Source organism: Muntiacus reevesi, chromosome 11 (assembly GCF_963930625.1).
Source record: "Muntiacus reevesi chromosome 11, mMunRee1.1, whole genome shotgun sequence".
Classification (NCBI taxonomy): Eukaryota; Metazoa; Chordata; class Mammalia; order Artiodactyla; family Cervidae; genus Muntiacus; species Muntiacus reevesi.
The window spans coordinates 82,559,579-82,583,491 of record NC_089259.1 but is presented as its reverse complement, the minus strand read 5'-3'; the positions used below and the strand labels follow the sequence as shown (position 1 = coordinate 82,583,491).

Below are 23,913 nucleotides of genomic sequence, written 5' to 3'. Positions count from 1 at the left end.
GGGAAGATCCGCTAGAGAAGGGGAAGGCTACCCACTCCAGTATTCTGGCCTGGAGAATTCCATGGACAGAGGAGCCTGGTGGGCTACAGTCCACGGGGTCACAAAGAGTCAGACACGACTGAGCGACTAACACTTCAGATATGTGCAAATATAAAATTACGTATGAGCTCCTTATAGGAAATTAAATAAGACAAAACTATAGAATCAGTAAAATCCTAATGAACATCGTTTCGTCATAATAGACGAGTCGTCCAGGTTTATCTAAGATACCGATGAGTTTGCGTGTTTTGTGCTTCACTCGCTGGCCACGAGCGTAGTTCGCCATCATCTGAGTCATCGGGATCACATTTCTGTTTTTCCCCAATAAATCCATTTAGCCGTGGTTCATGATTTAGGCGAGCCAGTCATAGTAATGCGCCATCGAAACACAATGCTGAAACGTAAAAACAGCCGCACAAATAAATGAATGTTGTGTGTGTGCGCTAGTCGCTCAGTCATGTCTGACTGTTTGTGACTCCATGGACTGTACCCACCAGGCTCCTCTGTCCATGGGATTCTCCAGGCAATAAGACGAGTGGGTTCCCTTCCCTTCTCCAGGGGATCTTCCCAACCTGGCTCTCCTGAATTGCAGGCAGATTCTTTGTTGTCTGAGCCACCAGGGAAGTCACACAGGCAAAAAAAAAAAAAAAAAAAAATCCATAGGAGACATCCAGGTCCTTCCTGGCTCCATGATCCCTTGGATTCGCCACCGCTTGAAGTAAGGAAGAAGCAATTCCACATGCATTTTGAAAACTGGAAGATCCAAGAGGGTCTTCCCAGGGCGTGTGAGTGATTTGTTTGCACGCGTGATGGGAGGAAATTCAGAAGACAGAAAATGCTCTGGTGTCTTGCAGACAGCTTATGAGCCCAGTGAGTACAGAGAAATGCCGCAGGTCATTGAACAGCTGCTGAAGGTAGATGGGAGCTCCGGCCTCCTCTGGGACAAAGCGCGTGAAGCCCAGGCTGGAAACGCTGGGGAGACGCTGACCGTCCACCCCAGGCACAGAGGGAACAAGAGATGTGCTGAGAGAAGACCGGCTGCAGTCAATCACCTCTTGGGAAAAGCAAGCTGGAAGGACGGAGTTGCCTGTCTGAACACGGAAGCCTTTGAGTGCAAGGCTGACTTCTGTAAAACCAGGAAGTTCAGAAGAGTGAACAGACTGATCCTAAACCCAGATCCCAGAACCTGGGGAAACTTACTTAGTTTGGAAAAGACACTACTTTGCAAAGAAGGCATTAATTTTTCACAGCAAGTAAATTCATGGGGCCTCTGATTGTATAGTTGACACTAGGGAGGTCTGGAAGACTTTAGACATGACTGCTGGTTGAGACGCAAAGTCCCGTGGAGGGAAGCGGGGTTTCACCCACCTGAGGAGCCCACGTGCCATCACCGTGGGGACACAGTCCTGGGCGGTGGACCTTGGGCTTCTGCGATGATGACCTCATAGGGAGAGGCTGCCCGGAAACGGCGAGCGCTGAAGGCAGGCTGATGGCCTATTAATCCAGAGAAATGCAGCTTTCCTCTTACTGATGATGTTCCAAACTAAGGAATACCAGACCCCACTTCTGCTCTTTCACGGGAACAAAGCCAGGAGCAAAGGCGCCTTTTCTCAGCCTCCTGAAGCGCTTACGGATGCACCCCCCTTGGCCCTCCCACTAAATATTTATGACTCATGAATGGTCTTTCCCCTAAGTGCCTTTTGGATTCTATTTAATCAGCAGTCACTTATTTATTCATAGCAAACACTTATTGAAAGGCAATACATCGATATGGGAGGCAGGTACCAATACGATGTGGCCTCTGCCCTCCAGGAGCTCACGGTCCAATGGGTGAGCCGCATGCCGAGAGCTGAGCGCACCGTGCAGAGGGCAGGCCCGACCCCACCGGCTGGCGGGCCAGCTGACCGCCCTGGCACCTGAGACCCCTTCCTGAGGCCTCCTCCGGTGTCCAGACGTGTGGGGGTCAACGCCCTGGGAGCAGCCCCGGAGTTGGTGGGCGGGGGAACGACAATGCTGTGTATACACAGAACACAAACTCTCGGTGAAGACAGACTGTGAACCTGGGCACTCTGCTCCTCCAGGGGCGGCTGACGGAGCAGGGACCCCGGGGGGAGGCAAGGACAGTGATGGGAGCTCCATGGACCCGGAGGACCACGGTCCTGACTCCGAGGAAGGAGATGGTCCTGAACACGGGCTGTCATCTGGGCGGCTAGGAGGTGATGGGGACCGGGGTGCCGGCCACAGGGCGGGGACAGCAGGAGCCCCGGGGGAAGTGCCGTTCGTGGGTCCGCTCCCTGAAGGCTGCCCTGAGCCTTGTCCTCGGGAGGGAGAGCCGCTGCTCAGCGATTCAGCGTCTGAGCGCCCGGGGAAGGCTGTGAGCTGCCTGCACCATCTCCTCGTCCTGACCCCGTGAGGTGGGGCGGGCAGCTACTCTCACCCAGCTCCACGGAAGCGGCCACAGTAAAAAGTGATGTGAATAAAACATCGCGAGCTGTCATTTTAGCTGCATTTTGCACTTCTTTTCCTGGTTGAATATCAACCGGCTGCCCAGACTCTGCAGGACGCGGTCACAGACGGTGTGAGACTGGCCTCAGGGTCCTGGGGTGGGGGCGTGGGCCTCTGCTGGGGGATGGGCCCCCAGGGTGTCAGCACCAAGGACTCAGGTGGGGGGTAACCTCTAGGAGCACAGCGGGCGTACGCAGGCCAGAGGCGGGCAGGAGTCGAAGGCCAGAGGCAGGCGTACGCAGGCCAGAGGCGGGCAGGAGTCGGAGGCCAGAGGCAGGCGTACGCAGGCCAGAGGCGGGCAGGAGGCGGAGAGCAGAAAGGAGCATTGGTACCGCAGCGGCTGAGGGCGAGGCTCTGCGGAGGAGAGGAGGCGGGCCTGGGGCCGCACACAGAGCGCCCGCCCCGGGCCAGGACCCCAGACACTGGTGGGTCATAGGCTTCTTCACGCAGCTATGCAGCCGGACTGGAAACCGCAGACGGCGCCAGCGAGCCCGTCCTCTGGGGCTGCTGGGGAGGGAAGTTACTCCTGCGTTTAGTAGGTGCACAGTGAATGTGGGTCCCTCTTGTCTTTTATCTCCTGCATCATTTAAATATATGACAATAGCTTTTCTTTTCAGCCATCTCCCCTGTGTGCTACAAGCCTTGCAAGAAATGTGTCCTTGATTACAATCTGGTGACCTATGAGATCACTGCAGAAGAAAATCATTTTTTAACCATCATTTTATTTATTTTGCCAAAATTGCACTTTCGAGTCTGCTGTTGGCAGGGACTGCAGCACCATTTCTAAGCATTATCACGAAGATGACGCTGGCAAAGGGAAACCTGATATAAAACACCCCTTTCTTTGATATTGATTTAATATCAGAGGGCCATTTTCTCTTCATCTCAACCAGATGCTAAAAGGAACTTGAGGTGAATAGAAAGGACATTTCCTGAGCAAGGTAATGCTCATTAACCTAAAATAAACGACAGCTTTTTTCCTTCCTTTGAAATATCTTCGTGCATTTTTTTAATATATATAGAAAAGAGCTCGTAGCTGTGTGTTGAGACAGCAAGATTCTAAAGGATAAAAATAAATGCGAAGGACACATTTTTGCCTGTTTATGTCTGTCCTTCATTCTTTGCAGTTTTATTGAGATATAATGATCAATAACACCGTGTAAGTTTAGGGGGCAGGACAGGGTGATTTGATACATATATAAATGATTATTACTTCATCAGATGAGTTAGCACATCCACCACTCTAAACAGTTACCATTTGTGTGTGCAGGTGTGTGGCAAGAACATTTAAACTCTGTAGTGTTCAGTTCAGTTCAGTCGCTCAGCCGTGTCCGACTCTTTGCAAGCCCATGGACTGCAGCACGCCAGGCTTCCCTGTCCTTCACAACCTCACAGAGTTTGCTCAAGCTCGTGTCCATCAAGTCAGCGATGCCACCCAACCGTCTTGTCCTCTGTCGTCCCCTTCTCCTCCTGTCTTCAATATTTCCCAACATCAGGGTCTTTTCCAATGAGTCAGTTCTTGTCGTCTGTAGTGTTAGCAAGTTGCAAATATTCGACACAGTTTTAATAGATAGCTTCAGTTCCCGTGCTGAACACCAGATTCGCAGAACTTAAGCCCCTTATAACTGGAAGTCTGTATCCTTTGAGGAATACTCCCTTCCCTATTTCCTCCACCTCCCAGTTCCTGGAAACTAGCCTTCTACTCTCTGTTTCCATGAGCTGGACTTTTTTAGATTTCATGATCAGTGAGATTGCGTGGTATTTGTCTTTCTCTGCCTGCCATTTCTCACTTTGCACAGTACCCTCGGGCCCACCCCTGTTGGTGCAAACGGCAGGACCTCCCTCTCTCGGCTGATGCGGGACCTCCCCCCTCTCTCGGCTGATGCGGAATCTCCCCTCTCTCTCTCTCTCTCTCTCGGCTGATGCTCTCAGCTGATGCGGGACCTCCCTTCTCTCGGCTGATGCGGGATCTCCCCTCTCTCGGCTGATGCGGGACCTCCCCTCTCTCTGCTGATGCAGGATCTCCCCTCTCTCTCGGCTGATGCGGGATCTCCCCCCTCTCTTGGCTGAGCAACATTCTGTGGGACGAGCTCCGCGTCTTTGGTCCACTCACTCCCTGATACAGGCTTAGTCGTTGCCAGGCCTCTATTATTGTGGATAAGGCGGGATTGAACATGGAGCCAACAACTCTGAGATCCTCATTCCATTTCCTCCAGATAAACACCCGGAAGGGGGATTGCTGGGTCGCATGTGGCCCTGTTTTAACTGTCGGGGCCCCCTCCACTGTTTCCCACGGTGGTGGCACCGGCCTGCGTCCCCGCCCACGGGGCTCGTGTCCCTTTTCTGCGGCCGTGCCTGACCTTCTTACGGTGCCATCCTGACAGGTGGGCAGTGACTCGTCACGGCTCTGACGTGTATTTCTCTGATGACTAATGAGCCACTTCCCTTGGATCTGTCGGCCATTTGTATGTCTTTTTTGGAAAAATGCCTCTCAAGCCTTACGCCCATTTTAAAACCACATCACTTGTATGTTTGGCTGCTGGGTTGTAGGCGCTCCCCACGTCTTTTGCATGTCATTTGCTCACCCTGGGTTCACAGAGCCTTCCCTTCTCTGCCGTTTTCTAGAGGCAGTTGGGTGAGGTTTACTCGTGAAGCCATCTGGATCTGGATATTTCCTTTTCAGAACTTTTAGTGCAAGGTCAGTTTTTTTAAAAAGGCTGTATATATATTCGAGTTATCTGCTTCATCTTGGTTGATTTTTGGCAGTGTGTGGTTTTGGAGGGGTTGGTCCCTTTCTTCTAAGTCGTCACATGTAGGCACCTTGTTCACATAACTCCCTTTTATCCTTTAGTGGCCACAGGCCCTGCAGTGATGTTTATTGCTTTATACCTGACATTGCTGACTTGTGTATTCTATTTATCTTTCTCAGGTTTTCTAAAGGTTTGTCAATTTTGTTAATTTTTACGGAGAAGAACAGACTTTGTGTTTCATCGATTTTCTTGATGTTTTTCTGTTTTAAATAATTTTGATTACTGCCTTTATCATTTTTTTTTTTCATTTTTCTTGCTTTGGACTTGTTTTGGCCTTCTTTTTCTAATTTCTTGAGTTGGGAACTTATATTATTGCCCTGAAACTTTTCTCATTTTCTGAAATTTTCCTGTCAGCACTGCTTTAGCTCCATTCCACAGATTTTGCCACGCCGTATGTTCATCGTCAAACACAGTGTAGCTTTTGGGACCCTTTCAATGCCATTGTGGCCTGCTTGTATTTTAGTAAGGTCAAAATTTTACTAAGCATGTGTTCACTTTGTAATTAGAAAAATGAAAATTCAGTGTGACGTGTGTCTTCTGCCTCCTAAGTCATCACGGAAGATGCCAAGTCTAAGTTAACACCAGGGTCCGCGTAACGGCCGAGAGTCACGGCCGGGAAAGAGGGCGCAGAGGACCCGTGCTGGGGCCGGGGCGGAGGGGACGGTCCGGCCGCATCCGGGAGGAATGGCTTGCTGGCCTCTGTGTCCGCTGGGTTAAGGCACGTCCGTCTCAAAGGCCCTGTCCAGCACCTGAGCGGAGTTGGCCAGGGGATCAGACTTGGACTCAAATTTAGGACCGTGGGCTCTGAGGCCAGAGCGCTCTCTTTTAGAAAGTGAGATGGAAGACAGCAGTCTTCATTAACTGACAGAATACTTTCCCACACTTACAGCGTGGCTCTAGAAATTTCACCTAACAGTTGCGGGGTCGTATATGACTCGTGTGTCTCAGCTGGGCAGCAGAGCTCTGGACAGTGACCAGCACCGGGAGAGGAAATCATCCCTGCTGTGGGATCAATAAGCTCTGCAGACCAGACTCTTGCTCACTGATTAGATGGTGAAGTATCCGCCTGCAGTGCAGGAGACACGGTGAGCCCTGTGTTGGAAGATCCCCTGGAGATGGGCATGGCAACCCATTCTAGTATTCTTGGGTTCCAACCCACTCCAGTATTCTTGCCTGGAGAATCCCATGGACAGAGGTGCCTGGAGTGGTGCCTTAGGACAGAGGTGCCTTAGGCTACAGTCCGTGGGGTCACAAAGAGTTGGGCATGATTGAATGACTAAGCACTATGACTGTTGAAATAATTTTGTATATTTAGAAGTTTTGCTACTTTTCATCTTTAGTTTTAATACAAGTAATAATACAACATTTGCATACATGTAGTGTTAAAGAAAAACATCCATTTCTGCTTTATTGACTATGCCAAAGCCTTCGACTGTGTGGATCACAATAAACTGTGGAAAATTCTGAAGGAGATGGGAATACCAGACCACCTGACCTGCCTCTTCAGAAACCTGTATGCAGGTCAGGAAGCAACAGTTAGAACTGGACATGGAACAACAGACTGGTTCCAAATAGGAAAAGGAGTACGTCAAGGCTGTATATTGTCACCCTGCTTATTTAACTTGTATGCAGAGTATATCATGAGACACGCTGGGCTGGAGGAAGCACAAGCTGGAATCAAGATTGCCGGGAGAAATATCAGTAACCACAGATATGCAGATGACACCACCCTTAAGGCAGAAAGTGAAGAGGAACTAAAAAGCCTCTTGATGAAAGTGAAAGAGGAGAGTGAAAAAGTTGACTTAAAGCTTAACATTCAGAAAACTAAGATCATGGCATCTGGTCTCATCATCTCATGGGAAATAGATGGGGAGACAGTGGAAACAGTGGCAGACTTTATTTTGGGGGGCTCCAAAATCACTGCAGATGGTGATTGCAGCCATGAGATTAAAAGACGCTTACTCCTTGGAAGGAAAGTTATGACCAACCTAGATAGCATATTAAGAAGCAGAGATTACTTTGCCAACAAAGGTCCGTCTGGTCAAGGCTATGGTTTTTCCAATGGTTGTGTATGGATGTGAGAGTTGGACTGTGAAGAAAGCTGAGTGCCGAAAAATTGATGCTTTTGAACTGTGGTGTTGGAGAAGACTCTTGAGAGTCCCTTGGACTGCAAGGAGATCCAACCAGTCCATCCTGAAAGAGATAGGTCCTGGGTGTTCATTGGAAGGACTGATGCTGAAGCTGAAACTCCAGCACTGTGGCCACCTCATGTGAAGAGTTGACTCACAGGAAAAGACCCTGATGATAGGAGGGATTGGGGGCAGGAGGAGAAGGGGACAACAGAGGATAAGATGGCTGGATGGCATCACCGATTCAATGGGCATGAGTTTGAGTGAACTCCAGGAGTTGGTGATGGACAGGGAGGCCTGGCATGCTGCAATTCATGGGGTCGCAAAGAGTCGGATACGACTGAGCGACTGAACTGAGTGTTGAAGTAGGCTTCCTTTTAAAATAGACTCAGTGACAAAATTAATCTCTTTGCTGTTTCTTTTAATGTAATCTTGAAAAATTCAAATAGTGAAATCTACTAGTAGGCATTCCATAACCTCTTATATAAACTCTAATTTTCAAAAGTTTATCAGGTATTTTTTAAAACATTAACTTGTTGGATCCTATCAAAGTTTGGCAAGGTGAATATGTTCATTTTATTTTGAAAATTAGAAAATTGAAGCTGGAATGAGAAAGCTGCTTGGAGTCACATGTCCACTAGCAGGCACCGAGCCCCGTCTTTCCGATGAAGCCTCCGTACACTTCGCTGTCTCCTACTCTCTCTTACTGACGGCAGGGTGAAACTTCACCCTGCCGAAGCTGAAACTTCAGAAGCATTCTGAAGATGAGACAGACTCTTCCAGCATCATTTTTGAAGATAGCATTCAATTCATTTGACACAGCAAAAACACACTCCCGATTGCACACACTCCCGATTCGCTTTTTGCAGTAAGGCAGGGATTGTGGGCCAGATAGAAAAGTGAAGTATATAACGTCTGCTAGGTTTTTTCTCTAAAACCGGTTGACAGGATTAAGTTGCAATTCCCAGGTCTCATGGTGGCAATTCACGCCTCTGGACAGCAGAGGGCAGCAGCAGGCCGGCTCACGGAGACGTCCGCAGTGACCGCCGTCACCCGGCTTGCTCTCCTGATTCCCGGGGGAAGCCGTCTCGGGCCCCGAGGGTCGCTGGTGGCCTGGCGCCGTAATGCCGAAGGGGGCGTCCTCGCTGGTCCTCCGAGGGTCTGCGGGATGGAGAGAAGAGTTGAGAAAAGTCTGAACCAAGCTACATTTTCTCCACCTAGTGACCGTGTCAGATTTCTGCATCCCATGAAGCGAATGCGTCCTTCAAAAATGTTTCTACGGTCCGTCCTGCAGCAAGAATTCCAAATGATTTCCCAGGAACAAAGAGCCTTAGATTTCCACACAGCCCACCAGGGACTTCTGGAAAGGAAACGGCATTCACTGGGAAGAGAAAATAGCACGCTGCTTTAAAAAGGCGCACAGAGACTGCAGCTCTGACAGGGTAGATGTCAACTGGCAAAGAATTTTTTTGCTTGTGGGCTGGTTGTGCCCTGACCTGGGATTGAACCTGGGTCACAGCAGGGAAAGTGCTGAGTCTCAACCACTGGACCCCCAGGGAAGCCCTGCAAGATGCTTTAATACAGAATTTTATATGAAGCTTTTATCACCTAATTTTTAAATGAAGTGTTAAAATAGGAAGAATTAACACATTTTATGTTTGCGTGTTCAGTTGTGTCTGATTCTTTGTGGACCCATGGACTGTAGTTCAGATGGCAAAGAATCCGCCTGCAATGCAGGAGACCCAAGTTCAGTCCCTGGGTCGGGAAGATCCCCTGGAGAAATGGATGGCAACCCACTCCAGTATTCCTGCCTGGAGAATTCCATGGACAGACCATGGGGTCCCAAACAGTCAGACACGACTGAGTGATTTTACTCACTCACTCACTCACCCATGGACTGTTGTCCACCAGGCTCCTCTGTCCATGGGATTATCCAGGCAAGAATACGAGAGTGGGTTGCCATTTCCTTCTCCAGGGGATCTTCCCGGTTCAGGGACTGATCCCATGTCTCTTGAGTCTCCTGCGCTGGCAGACAGATTCGTTACCTCTAGCACCACCTGGGAAGCAATGCATTTTATAGGCCACCATTCATCAAATCGAGATTTAAAAATAACATTCCAGTAGTAATTTAGGTTTCTTTTACAATTACTCTTAGGTAGGCATCTGGCCCCATCACCTCATGGGAAATAGACGGGGAAACAGTGGAAACAGTAGCTGACTTTATTTTTGGGGGGCTGCAAAATCACTGCAGATGGTGATTGCAGCCATGAAACTAAAAGACGCTTACTCCTTGGAAAGAAACTTATGACCAACCTGGATAGCATATTTAAAAGCAGAGACATTACTTTGCCAACAAAGGTCCGTCTGGCCAAGGCTATGGTTTTTCCAGTGGTCGTGTATGGATGTGAGAATTGGACGGTGAAGAAAGCTGAGCACCGAAGAATTGATGCTTTTGAACTGTGGTATTGGAGAAGACTCTTGAGAGTCCCTTGGACTGTAAGGAGATTCAACCTAAAGATTAGTCCTGGGTGTTCATTGGAAGGACTGATGCTGAAGCTGAAAGTCCAGTACTTTGGCCACCTGACGCGAAGAGCTGACTCATTGGAAAAGACCCTGATGTTGGGAAAGACTGAAGGGAGGAGAAGGGGACGACAGAGGATGAGCTGGCTGGATGGCATCACCGACTCGATGGACATGAGTTTGGGTGGACTCCGGGAGTTGGTGGTGGACAGGGAGGCCTGGCGTGCTGCGGTTCATGGGGTCGCAACGAGTCGGACACGACTGAGCGACTGAACTGAACTGAGTGTGTTAAGAGCAGAAAGAACCTAGCCTGGAAGAGACATGAACCCTAAACTCCGCTTGACCACTTCCAGCTGTGTGAGCTTAGGCAAAACCCTCACCTCCGCTGAGCCTCAGGCTCCCTATTTCCAGCACTCAGGTCACACTGTCCTCATCAGGGAGGCCTGGCGAGGAGAGCAGTCTTGTCTCTGACGCCTGGTCGGCAGCAGAGACATAACTGACGCGGATGCTCAGGGTCCCTGAGGGCCCAGCCTGGGTAGCACTCAGCTGTGCATCCCTTCGCAGCGCGCTGCCTCCACTGTCCTGGCCGGGAAGCCGCGGTTCCAGCACGGCCGAGCCTTTGCGGGGTCCCATGGATGGTCCATGCGGAGCGGGGGGGACGCGCTCACGTGGCCCCACACCCTGCCCCCGCCTCGTGGCGCTGCCTGGTCGGCCTGGGAAGCGGAGGAGAACGCCGTCCCCAGGGACACGGCTCTGACGAAGACTCAGCGTCTGGGTCTCCCCTGAACTCATGGCTTTCCAAAAGGGCTTCAGCCGGCGGTGTGGGTCCAAGGCTGACTTCACTGGCTTTAATGTTCTTTACATATAATAACAAAGCATTTGAGAGCAACGGGACTTCTGAGATGGGGGAGAGGAAGATCCGTCACGTGAACTGTGACATGTCCTTACACAATGCTCTGTGCTCATTCAGGGTCAGGGGAAGACTGGGTGTGTAGATGCTAGAACATTAAAACGGAAGGAAAGTTTTCTGGAGGAGAACTTCCTGGTGGTCCAGTAGTGAAGACTCCGCCTTTCAATGTCGAGGGTTCAGGCTCGATCTCTGGTCGGGGAGCTGAGACCCCGTTATGCCTCACAGCCAAAAATCCAAACAGAAAACAGAAGTGATATTGTAACAGGTTCAGTAAAGGTTTAAAAAATGTCCACGTTAAAAAAATCTTAAGAGCAACGGGGGCTGTCCCTATGCACACAATTATGCCTGATTTTTATCCTTTAGGTATTTTTGTGGCTTCTCAATTTTTCCATGTACATTTGCTATTTTGGGGGCAGAAAAAAGTCTACTTTAAAATAATCATATGTATATGTTGCCACTGAAATAAAAGCAATTTTGTAAGTTAATACATGGAGACCATTTCCCCAACTAAAAAGATGACAAAAGAAAGCCCTAGAAATACAAAATGAAGCTTAAATTAAAATAAGAGGCCACGATGCCAAGACACTAAGGAAAATGGGGTAAAACCTAATAAGACCTAGTAGAAATTAGAACAAAGCATCTGACATTGATTGGATTGTTTTCTCCCAGGAAAACAAGAAATCCTATCGGGTTACGGCTAAAATGCTGTTTGGAGTTCTAGAAATAGAGCTTAGTTAGTGATGTTGTGTCTGGAAGTTTGCTCTGAGAGCCCAGGGAGAAACAGTGATCTGATCAGAGACGGTGGACGGTCTCACGGTTAAAGAGCTGAGGGTCAGCTTGGGGCAGAGTCAGCGGGACGACAGTCTGGCTGTGAAGGGGGCGAGGTCGGTCTCTTCCCTCCCCCCACCCCCGGCCTCATCGTGTACACGGCGCCTTCGACCCCCACCGGTAAACAAAGGTGAAAAATTAGGAAGATAAGCGGGTGTTGTGGTAGGATTGCTATCCTGAATCCTTTTTTTTTAAGGTTTATCTATGCGTTTGTTCATGGCCGCCCTGGTCATCGCCGCTGCACGCGGGCGCTCCCCAGCCCTGGGAGCGGGGGCTACTCGCTAGCTGCGGTGGGCAGACTTCTCTTTCTGCGGTTTCTCCTGTCGTGGGTCACAGGCTCTAGCTACTCGGGCTTCAGTAGTTGTGGCTCACGGGCTTAGCTGTCCTGCGGCATGGGGGATCTCCCGGGACCAGGGATCAAACCTGCGTCCCCTGCGTTGGCAGGCGGATTCCTTACCACTGAGCCACCAGGGAAGCCCTCTCCTGAATTATTAATGGCTCCTGAGTTTAAAAGCAAAGCAAGGCAGATCTACCAAGCATAGAGAAGTAGAAATTAAATTACCCCCAAAGAACAAAGACTTACCTAGTTTGAGGGGAAGGAAACTCTGAAACAACCCCCTTACATTAATTCAAAGGCAGCTGAGGACGCTGCAGACAGCACAGCCACTCTTGGGAAGTGCTTCTGTGAAGGCTGGTGAGGGACGCGGGGTGTCAAGGTCAGGTGGGGTCAGAGTGTACGAGGTGTGGACCTCCCGGTTCTTTCAACAAGAATCCCAAATTCACAAGACACCTCAGTGTTTGTTTATCAGATGAGAAAGCTGGCAAGACGTTAAACAGCCAGCCCTCCTCGGGAGCAGAGGCGCCAAAGGACCTACCTCTGGTTTCAGGGGTCTTCCTGGGCTTTGTAAATCTGTCGCTTTTACAGAAAAGTTAACTTTTTTATTGAAATACAGTGGGCTTCCAACGTCGTGTTACATCTGTAACTTCTAAACTGTAAACTGAATGTGCACACAGGGAGGCTTCAGCCTGCAGACCTGCCCTGGGAGCATCCTCCGGGTAATTCTGTACTTATGTTATACTCCGAATGTGAGCACTCGGGAGGGACTGTGTGGGTGTGTGGTCTGTGCAGCCTGAAGCGCCAGCGTGTGAGACGCTTCGATTCTGTGCTTCACGTTATATAGGCTTACCCTGTGTATCCCAGCTGTATCTTTAGAAATACTCTCAAGCCGACTTTATATAAACAGAACAAGCAGTGGGGTTGTGCACCATGGGTTCTGGGTCTGTCCTGTTGTTTTGGGAGGCTCAGCAAATAGACCGTCGTGACCAAGAGCCAGTGCCATTCTTCGCTCTGCAGAGATGAGCTGAATCCTGCAGCTGCCAAGGTGACGCAGGATAGATATTCATAGAAATGAGTGAGCCGTCCCATCGTTTCCTGTGCTTCAAATCAAGCCCGGAGCACAAAACCCCAGCCCGGGAGAAAGAATCTATTCAAACTGCCTGGGAGACCCCAGGGGCCATGACAGCTCCTAGAAGGTTTGCAGCCGAAGGTTCTGGGGCCCAAGAAGGCTCCCCAGCTCCCATTGTTGACTCAGGCGCAGCGTTTGTTCTGCAAAACGGGACTAAGCCCTCCAATCATCCGGAAAACTAATTAACTTCTTTTTTCCAAATGCTTTATCAGATTTCTCCTTTGCAGCGCTCCTCGGATTCCTCAGAACTGAAGGGCTGAAGACCCCAGAGCTGCTCCAAAAGATATCGGTGCTCAGGATGTCTGAGGACGGACTGAAATGGACCGCCCTTGTGTCCTGCCGCCCGGATGTGAATGCTGGGTTCACCCCCGGCTTGGCAGAGGGACTCATGGCTTCGGGGGGCAACGGGGAGAACGGGACAGGGCTTGTGGAGATCAGTGAGGGGCTATTCCATGCCGGACACGGAGAGCAGGTCACGGGCCCATCATGACCCTGTGACCTGGCACCGCTGGGCCAGGCGGCTGTGCTGGCCTGGTGGATACCGGGGCCCAGTGGTCCCTGCGGAGGGGCCCTGGGGGTCCTGAGTAGACGGAAGCGGCCTGGGTCCCAGAAGCATCACAGGCTCTGGGGCACTGGGGCGAGCCTGGGCCTGCAGAAGATTCAGCCTGGGTTTATCAGCCTGATTTAGCCTGGGATGCCTCAGCCTGATCTCAGCAAGGCGGCCGTGACCAGTGGCGAAGCCAGATCTTAACTCCCTGCCTGGCAATTGAACCTGGGAAGCTTGGAAGAGAACCAGGAATCCTAGCCACCAGACCAGCGAAGGATAGAGACCAGAAGCCGTTTTTCCCTGGATCTTGGCCCCCGGTGAAAAACGCATTTATCACGGAGGAAGAAACTGTAAATGCAGGTTCAACGTTTATTATCAGAGACGCAGCAGGAGAGCAAGTGGGACGGCACGCAGAGTTCGTTTAGCTGAGACGGAAGCGGGGCAGAGACGCGCACCCAGAGAGGAAGCATGTGGGCGGAGCGCAGCGAGGAGGCGGCCAAGTCCTTTAGGTCGGTCAGGTCTTCCCGGTCTTTGTCTTCCTTCAGCCAATCACTGGTTTCTGTTTCCACACTGGACCTACCTGGGAACCCACCCTGGGTGAGAACCGCCACCCCCCTCCCCGGGCCAAGATGGATCTCGAAGTGAAGGCTTCTGGGAAGAGCAAGACTCATCAGGGCCCGGACTCGCCCCTCGACTCCTGGCCCACAGCAGCCTTTCTGCGCATGCAGCGTCTCCTTCGTCCCCAAAGGGCGGGCGGAGACCCCTCCATCCTGCCCTCACACAGGGTTCGGCCCTCGCTCAGCCCTTGTCTGGACTACTGCCATGACTATTACCTTAACATGGTTACAAAAGACAAACACTGGCTATTTGCCCTCTTTCTGCTGCTGCTTCCATTTCGGAGGGCAAAGAGGAGGCTGATCGTCAATGCTTCACCTGGAGCCCACCCGTCTCTTGTCTCAGAAAAGACTGAGAGCCGTAGGTGTCCAGCCTGAAGCCCACTTGGTGCCCCAACAAACGCAAACAGGAAGCCAGCTGGAGCCCATCCACCCCCTAAGTCAAGCCTACTGACTGTGCCTGGGGCGATGGAACAGGGCGGAGGGTGAGGAGGGCCACGCAGGCAGCTCTGTCACCTTCAGCCTGACCCGAGGGGTGTGTCCGGCCCCCAAGCCTGGAGGCAGGTTCCAGGCCGCAAAGGTCAGTGGCCAGCGCCATGTGCCGACCTCAGGCCACACACTGCAGCCGCGGCCCCAGCTCCGAGGACAGCTTCTCCACCGTGCACCTCCGCCTTCTTCACTCCTCACGACGGCTCTTCTTAGACTTGGGGAGTCTCGAAAAAGTTGTTCAGCCTTCTACCAAGGGCATCAGCGTATTCCCAGTCACCCCCAGACAACAGAGCGAACAGTTAACCAGATGGTGAATAAACTGGGACGTTCACATTGGTAAACGCACGGTCACATGGGTAGAGATGAGGGCAGGATGGAATTTTGTACCCAAATAAAGATGTTTCATCCCTGTTATGAAAAGCCATTTTTCTTTTAAAAGTGTTTTAAAATTCATCAATTTAAAATATGTTTAAAATCAAAGAAGCAACATGCTGGTTGAACACCCTACTTAAAAAAACGTGATATGCTTCAAACACTGTAAATATAGAGAAAGAAGATCAAAGAACACAGGCAAAAACAATGCTGGAAAACAGGGTGGGCGGAGGATTTCTGTTCCCGAGCTGGGCTGGGAAGGAAAGGTAAGACTCAGTCCTGGGGGTATGTACAGTAAAGCCATGTCAGGCGCCAGCCTTTGAAAACTGAGGCCAATTTTTTAAAAGTGCGAGAAGAAACATAACATACTCACAAAACAAGATAACAGAAAGGACAACGGCACAAAAGACTTCTTGACTTCTAAAGTAATTTATCCGTCTACTTACAAGGGCTGGATGACAAGTTCCTGAAATACGTGAGTTTTCAAAGCCTAATTGGAGGTTCTCTCTGTTGATCTGATGTCAGAACAGCAAATCATTATGGTCTCAAAAAAGAAAAGTGAATATTAATTGAAAAGTTCATTGGAATTTGAAAGACTGTTCACTAGTTTTAGTCAATCAATCACTCACAATCTTTACAATGATGGAGCAGGGTACCGAAAGCTTGGTAATCACAAAGCTTTTCTTGGAGGTGGCTCGAATGCGTTTTTCTGACCATGTCGAATGTGACAAGAAAGATAGGAAATGAAAGAATTTTAAATCTGGCCCAGGTCAAGGGGAAGTGAGAGCACCACGTCACAAGGGGATGAAGGGAAGGTGAGTAGCCAGACGTGGAAACTGTCTCCCATAGGACTCAGCCTCAGATGAAGGGGCCTGTTTTACAGAAAACTGAGGCAGTGACACATGGCCCCAGAATTTGCTGCCTTATCGCAACATCCATCACCCAGAAGCACTGGGCTAACATAAACTATGGACTTCAGTTAAAAATAATGTGTCCACATTGCTTCATTAATTGTACACCACCCTATTGCCGGTTAGGGAGGGCTTCCTTGATGGTGCAGTGGATGAGAATTCACCTGCCAACGCAGGGGGCGTGGGTTCGATCCACGGTCTGGGAAGATGCCACACGCCCCGGAAGGACCAAGCCCACGTGTGACAAGAACTGCAGCAGCCCTGCTCTGGAGCCCGCCTGCCGCGACACCCGAGCCCGCGTGCTGTGAACGCTGAGGTCTGTGCTCAGCGGCAGGGGAAGCCCCGGCAGTGAGGGGCAGCCCCCGCTCATGCTCACCGCAACCAGAGAGGAGCCCATGCAGAGCCACAAGGATCCAGCACAGCCCAAAATGGCCAAATTAAAAACACGTTCATGACGGGAAACTGTGCTTGGAGCGGGTGGGGGCATGAGCGTTTCTGTGCTATCTGCTCAATTTCTATAAATCTAAAGTGACACTAAAACCCACTGTCTACTCATTATTTTTAAAGAACTCACAGCCACGTGGGAATGTCAGAGGGATACAGAAGCCACCTGAGAGGGCTCCGGGGGGCCAAGGCTGGAACAGTCTGAACAAGAAAATAGGTGATGCGTGACCGGATGATGAGCACCCACCAGTGCATACCGATGGAAGTGCATCGATGAACGAACAAACGAGTGGGGGAGAATAATCTAATCTCCACGCAGAAGAAATTCAAAGACTGCGTAAATATTACACGCTGAGGGGAGGGGACCACAGGCCCTCCTCCCTGCCGCCGGGCTGCACGGTGACAGGCTCCCAAAGAGCAAGAAGGAGGGAAGCGACCAACACCGCCGAGGGCGGCCGACCGAGGTTCACAGCGGCAGGGAGATGACCCCAACGCACTGCAGCCGTCAGGAGCTGTGATGAGAGCTGTGCCTCGCCTCTATGGACTTGGCGCATTCAAGTTTAAGCCATTTGTGACCAATTATGGTTTCAGCATGCCTTCTTAAAATGTTTTCCCATTCCTCCTGTTCCACACTCACTTTTCTTTCTTATTTTTAATGGATTTTTTTTTTTTTTTTTTTTTTTTACTGTTCTATATTCTACTGTATCATCTGTCTAGAGTGAGGGAAAGAGCTTGAGTTATTTTAAGGGACTGACTCGAATGAGTGTTGGGCTGGCAAGTCCAGAGTCTGCAGGGTGGGCTGCAGGCTGGGGAACCGGGGAAGAGTTTGCAGCTTGAGTCTGAAGGCTGCCTGCTGGCAGACTCCCACCTCCTTGAGGAGGGTCAGACTTTTGTTCTACTCAGACCTTCAACCGATCAGATGCAGCCCACCCAGGCTATTTACTCAAAGGCTACTATTTCCATGTTAATCGCATCCCCTAACTCTCTCTTGGAAACACCTAGAACAGTGTTTGACCTCACATCTGGGCATCACAGCCCAGTGAAGGACACGAAACCCAGCCTCACAGCGTGAAGATCCTGGGGGGCTACACTTGCACCAAGCGGGCCCCCAGCTCTGGGTGAAGCGTGGGCTGCAGGGCCGCCGATACCTCCCTCTACCTGGTGAGCCACGGCTTTTCGCCAGAGCCTGCCCCTCCGGGACCCCAGCTGACGGTCTGGCAGCCGCCCTGCACGGGGGGACACGCTCTCCTGGCTCACGTTGTGCGGTGGGGCCGGAACAGCCCTGGTAAGACCACAGGTGCGCCGCTGTCTCCCTAGAGACCCGTCGCTCCTTCAGGCACGAGCGCTTGCCAGTTTGTGGTCCATCTCTGGTTGATTTCCCGTGCCGCGTCTCGGTTTATTTGGGCAATTTTGTCCAGTTTCACGCCCCCTTTTTTTTGTTGGAAATGAGTTACTTACATGCTCACCCATCTCCTCTGTAAGTCCCTCCGGCTTCATGCATTCTGAGGGCCCGTCCTCGGCACACACACAGTTACAGGTGTGTCTTCCCAATGAACTGACCCTTTGATCAGCACGAGATGGCCTTCTCTGTCTCTGGACACTCCGTGTCTCCAAGTGTATTCCCCCCAGTGTTAATGTCACCTCTCCAGCCTTGCTACACTCACTGTTTTCATGGTGTATCTTTGCTCCGTCATGGCCAACCGATGTGTGTCTTTGTATTAAAATATGTCCTCACATAACCTGTGATCAGGTCCTGCTTTTTTCCTTCACTCATTCTGGCGACCGAGGCCTTTTGACATGGTGTTTCAACCACTAACAAACTTGTTGCGGTCATTAGTGTGGTTAGGTTGAATTTATGAACAGTTTTGAAACTTTGCTTTCTGTTTTCCTCTATGAATTTTTGCTTGTCCACTCTTTCATTTTTTCTTCAGGATGATTTGAGTCATTTTGAATTCTGCTTTATTTGCCACTGAGAAGAGCCATCCTGGTTCTTCAGCAAATCAAGGAAAGGCCAGACTCTGCACACACACGAGGAGGGGATCCTGCTGTGTTGATGAAGGCTCAGGGGGTTTGGACTTTCACGTTTTACTCAAACATCTCCATCCCAGATCCCAGGGTTCACTTCTTAATTAACAATCTACCTGTAATAGGAGAGACTGGGTAGGAGTGTCAATTCAGCTCACATCATAATTCACAACTCCAACAGTCGGGGTTGGAGTCTGGCCCTCAGTTCTGATGACTTTGCAGGTGCATAATAAGAGGTGGCTTCTAGGGCTGTTACTGGAGCTCTCTGGTTCGGTCCACGACTGCCTCTAGCTAGAAGTGCAAGGGCCCCGCTTTCCGCAGGCACCCAGCACAGTCCACACCACGCGGTCTCTCTGCAGTCATCCCCAGCAGCCAGCCCCCATCACAGCGGCTGCTGAAATCCCCAACGTCTTGTCATCAGCCAGGGCCTCGTCCCAAGCAGCCGCACGGCCACATAAGCCTTTTCGGTGGTCCAAAGGCCGGCCCCCTCTCTCACTGTTGTGTGATTAGTTATCTGGGGCTGGGGGTGTTGCTCTTGTTATTCGATAGCTAAGTCTTGTCTGATTCAGTTGGAGCCTCAGCTAGGGGTGGGGAGGAGCCAACACCGCTCTTATGAGAAGCTAGAAAGGACTGATGCTGAAGCTGAAGCTCCAGTACTCTGGCCACCTGATGCGAAGAGCTGACTCATTTGAAAAGCCCCTGATGCTGGGAAAGATTGAGGGCAGGAGAAGGGGACGACAGAGGATGAGAGGGTTGGGTGGCATCACCGACTCGATGGGCACGAGTCTGAGCAAGCTCCGGGAGTTGGCGGTGGACAGGGAGGCCTGCGTGCGGCGGTCCACGGCTCACAGAGTTGGAACGGCTGAGCGACCGGAAAATAACAAGACGCTGGGAGGTGCGGATGCTCAGCCAGTGTAGAAAATCATGACGCCCTCGTGCCTCCACAAACAGGCTTCTTCCACCCAAAATGAAAGTAGAACCAACGACCCTATGAAATCGGCGTGCCCCGTGAAGGCGCTCCGGGGCGCCCAGCGCTCCCTGCAAGGCCAGGCCCTCTGCCGGGCGCGTTTGGGGGCGTCTGAGCACCGTGGACGTGAGCGGCTGCCACACCTGGAGCCGGAACTCTTCCGCCGTAGCCGCAGTGCCCAGGAGGAACTCTGAGGCCTGCGCCCCGCGGCCCCGCGCGCCCGGAAGAAGCGGGGCATTATGGGAGGGGCGCGCGTTTCGGCGGGTTCCGTTAAAATGGCGTCCTTCTTGCCGGCGCTGCCCGCGGGGCCTTAGCCGGTGGGGGAGCCGGGAGCCCGCGGGGCCGGCGTGGGCAGTCTCGGGCGAGGATGGCGACCCCGGACCAGAAGTCGCCCAACGTCCTGCTGCAGAGCTTGTGCTGCCGGATCCTGGGCAGGAGCGAAGGTAGTGGGGCTGCGGGCGGCTGCGAGGCGCCCCCGGACCTTCAGGGTCGGGCCGGCCGGGGGAGGGGCCGGCCGGGCTGGCTGAGTCACGGCGGCCCCGGGCGTGTCCGCCTCCTTAGGCCGCGGGGCCGGGCGCGCGCCCCCGCGCTTCTCCGGGCGCTCGGGCCGCGCGCGGCGCCTCCTGACGTGGGCGAGAAGCGGGTCCCGGGTGACGCGGAGGCCCGCCTGCGGCCTCGGTCCCCGCGGTGCGGGCCGAGGGGCACCCGAGATGAGCGTCGTGCGGTCCCGGACCCGCGGGTCGTCACCGCCCGCCGTCTCTCCGCTCGTCGTGGCGGGAGGGGACGACGGAGCGGCCCAGTGAGGGCCCTCCGGGCGCAGGAGCGCTGGGTTATTTGTCCCTTGAGCACCACAGTGTGGGCAAGACAGTCTGCAGGTTTTACTGGAAGACTTGAAGCAAAACTGAAGCGCTGAGACGGCCTCTTGTCCTCCCACGACTCTTGAAATTGGCCGGCGTAATTTGTCTGGCGGTCAGTGATAGCCTCAGGAGCGAAAGATGGCTGTTTCGGTTCAGCCCGTGGAGTGACCCTGACTTCATTCAGGTCTCGCTCCAGTTTGTGAAGTTTCTCTCTGCCAGTCTGTCCCTCTGAGAAGCCTGGTTCCCCCTCCTGCAGGCACTGCGAGAGATGCCCTCGGTGCAGGAGTGGGAGGTAGGGCGCAGCCTCAGGTCCTGCCTCCTGTTCACCGTGGAGGGGAGCCCACAGAGTCAGCACGCTTACAGTGTTGAGCAGTGGGGTGCCTGAGGAAGAAGAAAGCAGGGCAGATGGCTGTGGAGGGAAGGCTGAGGAAACCCGAGCGGAGACGTGAGTGTAGACGCGGGTTCCCGGCACCCCTGGGCCAAGGTCTTGAGGCGGGTGGGGGCCTGGCTGTCTTTGCCTTTTGCCTCCAGCTCCTCCTGCACTCTTGAGTTGCCTTTCTGATTTGCCATCCGAATCTTCCAGCCCTGAGGATACCCATAGACACCAGGGAGCTGAAGTTGGTGGTCAGGACTCAGTCAGGTTTCATTGGGGTTTGCTTTAAGCCAGCGGGCCCTCGGTTTTCCTCCAGAGTGAAGCCGCATTCCTGTGTGGTCGTGGTCACAGCTGGGCTTTGAAGACCGTCCATGGTGCGGCATCGTGGTTCTCAGAATACTTTTTTTTAACATTTGAGGATCCTGTCGATTGACTTAGTTTCACCCATTCTAGGAGATTGAAAAACTTCTTTTCAGAAAGTTCCGCACCACTCTCTCATTTAGAATTTTGTCTAAATTAAGAGTAAATAGGCTCCTGTACACCTTAAACTTACACAGTGATGTAGGTCTGTTATATTTCTACAAAATGAGAAGGACAAACAAGTAAATAACCTGTGAGATCCTCTCGGAATAAAATATAAAATCCACTAAAATGATGCTCTCTTTCCTCTGTTCTGGACAACTAGGCTTGTCAAACAATTGTATTCACGTTTCCAAATTATACCTCTGTTCACCGAAGAATTTATAAGTCTTTAATAGCTTCCCTTGTTCTGTTCTAATTTGTTCTACCCTATGAGTAAAGAAGCAGTGCTAATTGCTGCCTTTACAGTATTTGAGATTTTAAAAGAATTTCATTAGTGGGTGTTTTGTTTGTTCACTAAGTAGAACATTTGATTAACTACTTCATTTTCTAGTGATGTTACAAACAACTGGCCTTATGCTTTTATAATATATTGCTTTTTTAATACTATGAAATTGAAGCATTATAGACACTTGTTACTTTTTATGTGAATTTCATATGAATTATTTTTCATAAAGTATTTTAAAAAATTTGTAGTTGGCCTCAAGGGACCTTCAGAAGCCAAGCCCTGAGCTCTAACGGTGCTTGATATTTTTATAAAGTTAGTGTAGCCATTATTTCCCACCTTTTCCTGCTTATGACACTTGTGGGTTTGCTGGAAACACCCAGTGCCAGCCAGTGACAGGGGAGGTCTCAGCACCCCTGAGCCACCCCTGGAGAACGTTTTGCTTATAATTACATCTTTGGATAGTCAGTATTTCTCTCTTTGAAACATTGTCTTTACATCGCTTCACCTCTGTCAGAGGCAACATTCCTTTTCTTACTTTGCAGTCCTCTTTCTAGTAGGAGATTAAGGAGAAGTGCAGGAGTTTCTGTTAGGTTAAGTGTTTCAGTGCAAATGCTTAGGTGGAACTACAGTCCCCTGTACAGTGAGGTCAGATGGTGACATGATCTGGAAGCCACGTGTGAGGGTTGCGTGAGCCCCCGTGTGGGCAGGGATCAGTGTTGTCTTGGTAGCTCATGGGCCGCAAGTGGTGTTACTGTGGGTTTTAAGATTTTTGAAGATGGTGAAGAGCTTTTGATGAAGTTCCAAATAAAGGGTAGTCTTACTCTTGGGGAAATGAATGTGTATTAGATAATACATTAAAACTTGTCATGTATTATTAAAATGGTTACTAAATGTTGATTAATTGGGTATGTTACTTTTTAAAGGTTTAGACTTTATTTGAGAATTGTACTTAATGGGCTCGTTATTTTAAATGAATTAGTATTTTAAAATGATCCTGGTTTACATTTCTAATACAGTATAAATAAATAGATGTAACCCCCAAAAGTAAAAACTTCCAGGGGTCCTCAATCTTAGAAGTATAAAGGGGGCTTGAGACCGAAATGTTTGAGAACCACAAGCCTAGAGCGGTGTTTTTGAGTATTGCTTTTCAACTAGCTCTGTGATCAGAATGGCCTGTGGTCCCGTGAGAAGCTGATGTAGGGCTGCTGCTTTGGGGAGAGGAGCTGGTGGCAGACAGTGGTGGAGGGGGAAGACGTCCTAATGTCCACTGTCAGGCCATTCCACTGTGACTCCTCTGTGTGGCACTTGCCCAGAATGAGTCCATGCGCCCCGTCTGCAGAGACTGTGGCGCTGGCGGGTCTGTTGGAGCGTGGTGTCTGGAACATAGGCATTCTGACCTGCATCTGGGCTGGGGATTGGTTTAAGAAAAAGCTGATGGATTTTTCCAAACATTTTATCATTAACAGGAGAGACAGACTGGAAGCGTGGCTGGCAGACAGGGAAACTGCAGTGTGGCTGTGGAGGTGGGAGGGATGTGAGAGACACATGGACATGTGGGGAGGGTGTGAAGATGGGGCTGTGCTTCTGGTTCCGAGGGGGCCTGGATTTGTAGTCGGGGAAAATTCAGAAGCTTATGAAACTCTTAGAGTGGGATTTTTGTCTGACGTCCCTGAGCATGTTGTTAGTGAGCTGCTGTTTGTAGAACTCAGGATCCTGGTAGTCCCAAGGTAATCTTTAACTAAAATACACAGCTCTCCTTTTAAATATGTGATTTCAGTGACCCTTTTAATATTTATAAAATTAAAGTATTCTTGATGTAGGAAAGGTTTTACGTGTGGAGCCCCGTGACCCCGCGGGAGCACTCCGCGTTCCTCCCTTTTGCTCTTCCCTCTTCCCTCCACTGTCTCACCCTGTTCAGTACCTGCGTCATGTGTGGTGGTGTCCGAGGAAGACTCCGTGTGTGTGTGTGTGTGTGTGTGTGTGTGTGTGAGTGAGAGAGAGAGAGAGAGAGAGAGAGAGAGAGAGAGAGAGAGAGGGAGCGGGGAGGCAGGCTGAGGAGCTGTGGGAGGTCAAGGTTCTCAGTGTCCTCGCTGGTGCTGTGAGCCGGGCTGGGCTGGGGGGCTGGCAGGGGGCGAGGGGCGGGTCTGTCGGCTCTGGGCGGGATCGCCCTGACCGGAGGGGCGTTCACTCTAGGGGCAGGAGGAGGGGTCATCTGCTCCTCAGGAGGCGTGCTGCGATGGGCTGGAGGCTGTGGCGTGGTGGAGGACATGCTGGAAGAAGCCGAGTCAGCAGGTGTAGG

The 23,913-nt window shown here is 51.2% G+C and overlaps 1 protein-coding gene across 1 annotated transcript in view; it reads left to right on the top strand.

The window, feature by feature from the left end:
* The first annotated feature begins 19,835 nt into the window (after positions 1-19,835).
* Positions 19,836-23,913, top strand: part of TUBGCP3 (tubulin gamma complex component 3) — a 39,581-nt gene continuing 35,503 nt past the window's right edge. Inside the window, exon 1 of the mRNA XM_065901772.1 lies at positions 19,836-20,019. Coding sequence (XP_065757844.1) covers positions 19,944-20,019 — 76 coding nt within the window. The 5' untranslated portion in view covers positions 19,836-19,943. The remainder of the gene's footprint in view (positions 20,020-23,913) is intronic.